At 39.8% G+C, this 10,471-nt stretch overlaps 1 protein-coding gene across 1 annotated transcript in view; it reads right to left on the minus strand.

The window, feature by feature from the left end:
• Positions 1 to 3,106: 3,106 nt before the first annotated feature.
• esrrd (estrogen-related receptor delta) overlaps positions 3,107 to 10,471 on the minus strand; it is a 19,373-nt gene continuing 12,008 nt past the window's right edge. The window contains exons 5-7 of the mRNA XM_060922887.1: positions 5,149 to 5,310; positions 4,764 to 5,033; positions 3,107 to 3,351 (exon numbers count right to left, since the gene is read on the minus strand). Coding sequence (XP_060778870.1) covers positions 3,107 to 3,351; positions 4,764 to 5,033; positions 5,149 to 5,310 — 677 coding nt within the window. The remainder of the gene's footprint in view (positions 3,352 to 4,763; positions 5,034 to 5,148; positions 5,311 to 10,471) is intronic.

A 10,471-nucleotide genomic window follows, 5' to 3' on the forward strand; every position in this document is an offset into this window, starting at 1 on the left:
GAGGAATATTATGCAGGAATTAAGGCTGACTGGTGAGGTGAGATTATTGTTTAATACTGTTTAATAACTTCTCTTTAACTCAGTATTGCATATGAAGTTTGGTAATATTAATTCTGTAATTGTTATGTAGATCACTCACTTGATTTCATTAAGTGCTTTATACTAAGTATACATACTGAATGGAAAGTTAGTTCATTGCAGGGCATCAAGTGCACACACAGACATTTACACATTCACTCCTATGGGCAACTTATTTTACCAAACCTTCCAACCGGCATGTTTTTGGGAGGTGTGGGGAAACAGGAGAATGCAAAGGATGCCCATGTAGAGACAGGAAAAATATTGACAGAAACTTCACACAGAGAGTAACCCAGACTCAAGATCAAACTGGGGACCCTGGAGCTGCCCCGTCCCATCAGCTAAATTATTTAGCTATGATATTTATTAAATTTATTTTTGTGTTTTTAAACTATTTATTCATTTTAATACTACATCTAATCTCTTAACATTTTCAATCACTACATAAACTTTATTTATTATGCTTGACATACAATTTCAAAAACAAACCAATTAGTGTCTGATATAATAAGCTGAACTATGATCTGTTTACATGACACACTAAGAAATTGATCTGAATAGGACTGCAAGACAAATAAATATCAACATTCCATAAATAGTTTATTCATAAATAAATAACCAGTCATTATTATATGTAATAAATAAGACAATAAATAGTAAATTATAGTGAAGGACAGTGCCATGTCTTTGTTCTTTCATCAAGAATCCAAATAATAAACCTAATATTAGTGTTAAAATATTTAATGGAAATTCCAAGAAGCTACTAACAAAAATTATAAATACACTGTTTAATTAACAAAATAACCGACATTTTATCTAATTCTAAAAATATCATATATATATATAAAATTCCTTCATTTTATTAAAATGCAATGAGAAAGTGAATGTTTCAGCCCTTCATATGCAGGATATGCATATTTACACATTATCCACTACTTCTCTGTGATTTTCAAATTTAAATGACTTGACCTTTTCAAGATTCTCATCTCATCTCATTATCTCTAGCCACTTTATCCTGTTCTGCAGGGTCGCAGGCAAGCTGGAGCCTATCCCAGCTGACTACGGACGAAAGGCGGGGTACACCCTGGACAAGTCGCCAGGTCATCACAGGGCCGACGCATAGACACAGACAACCATTCACACTCACATTCACACCTACGGTCAATTTAGGCTACATCCACACAACAACGGCAATGAGATGTTATTTAAAAATATATCACGTCCAAACGGGCAACGATCAGTAAAATATCAGGTCCATATGGCAACGCAACGCTTGCTGAAAACGATGCAATACACATGCCACACCTCTAGGGGCGCTGTAAGACGGTCCCTTCGGAGACACCAGAACAATAGAAGAAGTAAGGACGCATGCGCATAAACTATTATGCGCGAGACTTCATATTAGCCACAAAGTCAGGAAAATCTGTTCGTAAAATTACATTATAATGACCAAATACAATGAAAAGTATTTTTCCAGTCTCACCTGTGAAAGGTAATCCCATGTAATCTCGTTTGGACGGCAAACCTGTTGGTACAGTTAAGCACAGCTAATCTTTATTCTCCGCTTTGACCTATCCAATATGGCGGCGAGGATGACATATGATTCTACGCGGAAGGCGGCGTCTTTAATGGTCCGGAATAAATTGAATGCTACACATTGATGGATTAATTTGTTGTTTCTCACCTGTGAAAGGTAATCCCATGTGAGCTCGTTTGGACGGTAAACCTGTTGGTACAGTTAAACGCAGCACATGAATCTTTATTCTCCACTTTGACCTATCCAATATGGCGGCGAGGATGACGTATGATTCTACGCGGAAGGCGGCGTCTTTAATGGTCCGGAATAAATTGAATGCTACATGTTGATGGATTAATTTGCTCTTCTACGCCCTTTTTGAGGAATGTACTGTAGGACTTAAACCAACATCTGAAGAGGTGAGATCGCTCCTTTTTCCCCTATTTTTGCTGGCGGGATTGACTCTGCCCTAAGGGCAGAGTCTCTCTCTCTCTCTCTCTCTCTCTCTCTCTCTCTCTCTCTCTCACTTTGCACCATTACACAATAAATATTCACAGTGAAAATATTTTGTAAGTGCGTTTCATGAACCAAGTTATAGGATTTGTTGACAACTCGCATCGAGTTCGTTACACTTCTACCCGGCGTGAAGCACTCACAGTCATGTGGTTGTGACGTCATCGTAAACAAATCCGTTCTACTCATCCAGACGACTTCACAATGGCAACGTTGCCAGATCTTTCCACTCTGGAACGCGTTCTCAAAAAGATTGCGTTTTGGGCACCCAAAACGCCAGTGCCATGTGGACGCCAGGCCTAAACGATAAGCAATTGTATTGGAGTCACCTGAATCCGTTGCCGTGTGGACAGGGCCTTAGAGTCACCAGTTAACCTAACCTGCATGTCTTTGGACTGTGGGGGAAACTGGAGCACCTGGAGGAAACCCACGTGGACACGGGGAGAACATGCAAACTCTGCACAGAAAGGCCCTTGCCGGCCACGGGGCTCAAACCCGGACCTTCTTGCTGTGAGGCGACAGCGCTAACCACTACACCACCGTGCTGTCCTTTTCAAGAGTTCTAGTGTTTTTTCTTTTTTCATACTCTGTATTTTCAAGTAATCATTCTGCAGCGGATCAGAACAGCAAGGTATATGAAAAATTGTGTACAATGCACAAAAATAAAATGATACTTATGACTATAAAGCACCTGAAAACAAATGTATTTTGATTAGTTTTAGTTGTCACTGCTGTTGAATGATGTGTATTTGATGAGAAAGTCTGGTTTTAAAAGGAAATCTTGAAAACCTGATAAAACTTTTTCACATTAAAATACCTGAAACATGAAAACATTTCCATGCAGTATGTTCTTCTGTTGCTATCAAGTATGAAAATTGAGACAACTCGTCCCTCTCCTCACCTTCAGCACTAAGCATGACCAAAATCCCAAAATATTATAATATAACAACACAATGAGGTTTCTACAGAGTATTCATCCATGCATGATTTTCTATCTTTCTAAATCTTGATGTCCAGCATTTCCAGGAAAAGCTTGTGCATGGGCACACGGTGTTGCATGTGCAGGCGGCGGAAACACTGTACAGCTCTGTGTGCGCTCTGTCTGAGCAGTGGCAGTGTCATTAGCAGTTTGCCTGCACGGTGTGGCTCAGCTGTACGCTCATTCACCTCATAATCCTGCAGTGCCTCATGCAGCCCATCCTGAAAACGCAGCACACTTTCACCATTTTCCACATGCTCTGCATCTGACAACAAAATAGTTCAAAGCAAATGAAATAAAGGTAAGATTTACCTTCTGGTGAACATAAGTCTGCTATATTTATTATATACTATTTTATTTATCAATAAAGTTCCCCATTTGTTTATAATTTAAACCAGGAACAGATGAACAAGATTAATTCACAATGACTATATGGGTATTTTCGTGTCAGAACACTGGTGCATGACCTCAATGAAAAAAAACAGGAAATTCTGTGAAAATTTTGAGATGCAGGTATTGCTTTACAAAATACGACAAATAATATATAAAAAAATCTGTCCCTCTGAGTTACATGTCGGTCCTGGGATCGAGATGCTGACCTCTTCTGCTCCTCGGACCTGCCTGGCCCACCCTGGTGCCCTGTGTCTGGTTGGAGTCTCATCGCATCGCTCCTGTGGAGGATGGCCCCATATGGACAGTTGAAAGTCACACCTGGAGGACGCTCTGGACACTTACAGTAATGCTTTTATGGCTGAGGACTACAGTTGACTTGCTAACTTTAGGACTGCAGTTGTCATGAACAGTTTTGCACTCAAGTTTCCATCAATGAAGAGTTACAACATCAACAAAACTGACCATGTTAAAACTGTTAATGTTATAGTCATGTTGTCTGTTATTGCCCAAATGAGGATGGGTTCCCTTTTGAGTCTGGTTCCTCTTGAAGTTTCTTCCTCATGTTGTCTGAGGGAGTTTTTCCTTGCCACCGTCGCCACAGGCTTCTCATTTGGGATATATTAGGGATAAAATTATCTCATGTTTTAAGTCATTCAAATTCTGTAAAGCTGCTTTGCGACAATGTTTATTGTTAAAAGTGCTATAAAAATAAACTTGACTTAATATATGAAAGGGGACATAGTAAACAAAACTTCATTTTCCACATGTACTTTATTCCCCAGTGGAATGTGACATTTCCATCCTGGTGCCTTTTTCTCTTTTTAAAGAGAAGATGGCATCAATCATTTGTTCCTTGATTTGACATAACATTGAGCAAAGGTATCACACCATTGACATAAGTGTTCCCACTTAAATGTGTGCAATGTCCACAAGTGATTTCATATACAAACATCACAACAGAACTACATAGGTATAAATGTGTACAGTACTCACCAGAGCCCAAGGTTATATAACATAGAATTAAGCGTGCCTGTTTGATCAGTCCAACACTATTATTCTTGGATTTAGCCAAGAAAATCACAACAGACATGTAGACCAACTGTGTCCATCATCTCCCGAAATATAACAATTTCTACCGCTGCACAAGGTGTCTATGTACTGTATGTATGTATGTATGTATGTATGTATGTATGCATGTATCTATCTATCTATCTATCTATCTATCTATCATCCACCTTGTTTATTTAGTCTACACAAGCAATAATTTGTTGTGTGTTTGTATACCTGAGTTAGCGAGTGCCATGGCTCGAAGTGTTACAGCTTCCTCATGACTGATGTTGAGTTGTTGATATTTGTCAATGAGGAGTCTCAGTGGTGTATAAAGCTCCAGCAGGCCAGTGTTTTTGCACTGAGGCTCGTTCAGATGAAGATTTTCAGCAAACTGCAGTTCTTGAGGTGAAGCCAGTGAACGCCACACCACACAGAGCAGCAGAGTTTCCATCCATCCACTCTGCAACAGTGCCATCTGATCCACCAGTGAGAGTGATGAAAACCCTAAATGATTGTTCAGTTGAAAAGTTTCTATTTCAGAATAAATTCTAACACAGTCAGATTCAAAATTCTGATTCAGCAAGGTTTTATAATACTTCATTCTTCACTATCCTTTCACCTGGTATGTGTTTTGCCCAGCTGATCATGACCAGCAGTTCTCTGTTTAAAAGGTCACATAAGGTCATCAAAGTTTTGAGGTCACTGTCAGGGGTCATTGGGTCAGGAGAGGCTCTCAGTGGAGCTGGCTCAGAAGACAACAGCTGAGAAATCACCTTATTACCTGGAAAATGGCAAAATCATTTAATCACAAACCAAATATACCAATAAAGACATGTTAATCATTAGTCTTGCTTTCAGCAATATTAACTAGAATAGGCGATTATTTTTGTTTTCTAATTTCTGTTTTTTTTATTATTTTAATTTTGTAATATTGGTTACAAAAAGCATGTCAGCTGTGTAAGTCTGCATGATAAAATATTCACTGATTCACTACAGCCATATGCAACTTGATTTGACATTTGAGGCTACACATATAGAATATTAAGGCTAAGCTTATATAATAACAAGCTAATATGAAATGAGCTCCCTCTCTACACTATATTTGTGTATTTGCATTGTAAGATTAAACCACAGCTGGCTAGGTAAATCCAAAGTGACAAAGGGTTGAACTATCAGGTTGGCTAATGTCGGTCTGTTATCTGATGACGACTGTTGATGGATGGGTGGGTGATGTGCGTGGGAATGAGCAGCAAGGCCAGTAGCAGAAGCACATGGCCTAGAGCACACATGGCATCTGTGGACTGTCTCGTCAGCAGCTTCAGGGTATTTTCTTCTAAGACAGGCCTGATTGATGTTATATCGCCTATTTCACTCGAATTTAGGCTACATCCACACGACAACGGCAACGAGATTTTTTTTTTAAATATCGCATCCACATGGGCAACGGATCAGTAAAATATCAGGTCCATATGGCAACGCTTGCTGAAAACGATGCAATACACATGCCACACCACTACGTGCGCTGTAAGACGGTCCCATCGGAGATACCAGAACAATAGAAGAAGAAGTAGGACGCATGCGCATGTAATGGGTTTATTTTTTTTCCACTTGCCATTGTGTGTAGTGGTGGGGAAATTCTGCGCTGGCCCTTTAAGAGCGCAGGTAGTTATGGGAACGAGGCGCTGGCCTCTTTCAGTTCGTTTTGGAAATGTAAGCACCAATGTGTGTGAACATTTTGAAAAGCAGTCTTATCCAAAAAAAACAAAACAAAGAAATTCAAGAAATGGTTCAGTTACTTGTTTATTTAAAAGAAAAGCTGTATACAAAAGTGAATGCAATGCAGTGGTTCATACAAAACAGTCTGCTGAAGGGTCTTCTGACCCTTTTCCCCTCTGCCTCCATTATAGTCAGGTAACTGTTGCTTTGTGTGGAAGGCTGTACTTTCTGTTCATCAAAGCAGGTGTAAATTGTCTGTCTGGCAGGTCAGTCAGGTTAATGTGTAAACAATTTCAATTTCTGTTGTTACGAATGATGCGCGCGAGAGTGCTGCTTGTTCTAGTCATGTGGTTGTGACGTCATCATAAACAAATCCGTTCTACTCATCCAGACGACTTCGCAACGGCGCCGTTGCCAGATTTTTCCACTCTGGAACCCGTTCTCAAAAGATTTTGTTTTGGGGCACCCAAAACGCCGGTGCCGTGTGGACGCCAAGCCGAAACGATAAACAATTTTTATCAGATTCACCTGAATCCGTTGCCGTGTGGACAGGGCCTTAATGAACAGTAGTTCTCCAAGCTTTGTGGTCAGCAACAAGCTCTTCAAGGTTGCACAGAACTATGCCACAGTTCTTTAGTGAGTTTTTGATACAATCTTTAAATTGCTTTCTGGGTCTTCCTATACTCTGGTATCCTTTAACCAGCTCACCATAGAAGAGTTGCTTAGGTATTCTGTGATTGTCCATGCGGACAAGATGTCCAATCCATCGCAGTTGACAGTTTATGATGATACTTTCAACAGAGGCACAGTTTGTCTTGCTTAGCGCTTCTATATTTGATACTCTATCCTCCCAGCTTAGTTTAAGGATCTTTCTTAAACATTATTGTTGAAAAGTCTCAAGCTGTTGGATATGCCAACGATATGTGGTCCAGCGCTCAGCTCCATACAGTAAGGTGCTTAAGACAGTACAGTTATCTTTGTAGATAGAGTTATCACATGGCTACTCCAAACCCTTTCGTAGAGGCAGCCAAAGGAGGCACTAGCCTTCGCTATATGGTTTGAGATTTCTCTATCCAACTGACCATCACTTGAGCGCATATTTCCCAAATACACAGATACATCTGTGTTCTTCAGTTGGTCATCTACATAGATGGATGGCAAAGTGTGGTCTGTTGCTGGAGGAGGTTGGTAGAGGATCTCATTTTTTTAATGCTAATGCAAAGGCCAAACCGTTTGGTGGCAGTTGAGAAGCTGCTCACTAGTGCCTGCATATCTTCTTTAGTGTGAGCAAACAAGGCACAGTCATCAGCAAAAAGAAGCTCACGGATCAGCTGATAGTTCACTTTGGTTTTAGCATGGAGTCTTGAGATGTTAAAGACATTTCCATCAGTTTTAAATCTAATGTAAATATCATCATCACAGCCAAGAAACACTTCATTCAGCATAACACCAAAAAGATAATAAAAAGGATTGGGGCAATAATGCAGCCCTGCTTTACAACAGTTATTATGAGAAAGCAATCTGACAGATTACCAGCAGCACACACACGTCCTTGCATGCCACTATGGAGCTGCATCAGAATTCAGATAAATTTATCGGGTATGCCCAGCTTCCCTAAGATCTTCCACAGACTATCGAAGGACACAGAGTTGAACGTCTTCATCAAGTCTATGAATGCTGCATATAAACCGACGTTCTGTTCTATGCATTTCTCTTGTAGTTGCCTAGCAGCAAAGATCATATCAGTAGTAAGCCGCATTGTGACTCAGACATGATGTCATCGAGGATAGAAGTCACAAGCTGAAGCTGCATGACTTTTGTTAATATCTTAGAGGCAATGACCAGCAGTGAGATACCACGATGATTGTTGCAATCGCGGGAATCCCTTTTATGCTTGTAGATAGTGACTATAATAGCATCCTTAAACTGGTCAGGGATGTCCTTGCTTTGCCACATAACCAGAATAAGGTCATGAAGTTTATCCTGTAAGCCTTATCCTCCATAGTTAAAGACTTCGGCCAGGATACCGTCCTCATCAGCAGCCTTTCCGTTCTGTAAGGTGCTGATAGCCTTGGCTACTTCTACATACATACATTATATATATATATATATATATATATATATATATATATATATATATATATATGTGTATATATATATATATAATTGCAGCCACTTGCTGGCAAGTATGATGGCTGAATGGATTAGTAGGACAGACTTGTTCCAGGGTCTTTATGCATCATTGAATGGCAACCTTCCTCCTTTTGAAGTGCACAGCTTCCTCAACAAGTCAAGTATTTTCGAAATGTTGAACACCTTTCTGAATTGTGCTCCTCCAAACCTGTGTGTCTGTCGCTAGTTGGTCCCACTCATGAGGATTGATTCCACACTTCAACAAGGAGTGCTTTAGGAGGTCCTTGTGTCTCTTCTTTGGAGCACCAACTGGTCTGGTACCATGGGAGAACTGTGAGTAGTATAGTTGTTTTGGTAGATGATAGTCAGACATTCTGAATATGTGACCAGCCTATCTGAGCTGATGGAGAAGAATAATTGATTCCAGTCTAGATGAATATGCTATCTCAAGTACAGCAACCTGTCGCTGTCCTGTACACTTGATGCACAGAATTCGTCTCAAACATTGCTGATGGTACATTTCCAGTTGTTTGATCTGCTTGTGATGGGTGACCCATGTCTCACAGCCACAGGGAAGAGTGGGTATGATGATGTTAAGGGTAAGGCCTAATCTACTGTCTGCTCTGGCAAAAGCATCAACAGTTCTCTGCATTCCATCCTCAGAACAGGAGCAGACAGCGGAGTCATCTGCATTCTGAAGCTCAGCAATGGTTGTGAAGGCAACTTTTGTCTTGGCTTGAAGCTTATGAAGATTGAAAATCTTGCCATCAAGTTGGTACTGGGTGTCAAATCCATCATTAAGAAAAGGTTCAGCAAGCTGCAGAACGGTCCCCATAAACAATGAGAAAAGAGTGGGTGTGCTCACACAACCTTGTTTGACTCTGGTGTTGACTGGAAATGGCTCACTGGGTTTACCATCATGCAAGACAGCAGCAGTAGGGTCATCATGCAGGAGAGGAATCATTTTCACATGTTTCTCTTACAAGAATTTGCCATAGAGTGTCCCGAGGAACAATGTCAAAGGCTTTTGTGAGGTCTGTGAAGGCGATATAAAGAGGCAAGCATTGTTCTCAACACTTTTCCTGTATCTGGCGGAGGGCAAGTATCATGTCAATGGAACCATGTGAGGGTTGAAACTCACACTGACTTTCTGGAAACACCTCTTCAGCAAATGGAGTCAGGTAGTTTAACAGGATCTTCACAAAGAGCTTACCGACTGCTGAGAGGAGTGAGATACTGTACGCTATGTATCAATCACATGGCCCTACCTCAGTAAAATATTTCAATATACCATGGAGTAAATGACTGAGCAAAGTATAACATGAGGAGTTTCTTTTCCCGTGAAGGCACAAACTCCATCTAATGTGAAAAAAACATTCTGAGGTTGAAATTGAAGTTTTGCTAATTTCCTAACATTAAACAGGCTATATTTTATCTAAGTTTTCTTTAAACATAACATAAGCCTGTTTCTCTGCTAATGGCAGGTTAACCTACCTGGTTTCAGTAGTTAAAATAAATTGTCTAGACAGCATATGAAATTTGAGCGAAGGGTAAATGTTTGTTATTTCCCTGATATTTTGGTTGTTATTAATTCATTAAAAAACTATGAAACATTAGTCATGCATATGATGAGCAAATGCACAGAGATTGAATGATATTTTTAGGCAAAAGTGTAGAAACTTTAAAATGAAATTAATCTGAAAGTTTAGATGAATAATAATAAAAATGACTTGTGACACATGAAAACATGCCATTACCTAATTTCATCAGTTAAAACATTTTTACTTTTTAAATGCAGAACTCCCCATACACTTTGCATGCAGAGCAGAGCCCCATACTTAAGAGAATGAATCGACCTGATTTTTGATGGACTGACTGTATGATGTCTGCACATACAAGCGTACTACCACAGGGAACCCGATCATAAGTGCAAGGCAACATATCTCATAAATACTTGACCACCAGACAATGAAATTTGTATCTTTATTTACATATGATAGATGGGTTTTTATCCAGCGGTTATTTTTAATTTGCTTTTTAAAAAATAACGTGATTATTCACTAACACATTTTACAGAAAATATTCATGAGAAT

The sequence above is a fragment of the Neoarius graeffei genome, chromosome 6, assembly GCF_027579695.1.
Source record: "Neoarius graeffei isolate fNeoGra1 chromosome 6, fNeoGra1.pri, whole genome shotgun sequence".
Taxonomy (NCBI): domain Eukaryota; kingdom Metazoa; phylum Chordata; class Actinopteri; order Siluriformes; family Ariidae; genus Neoarius; species Neoarius graeffei.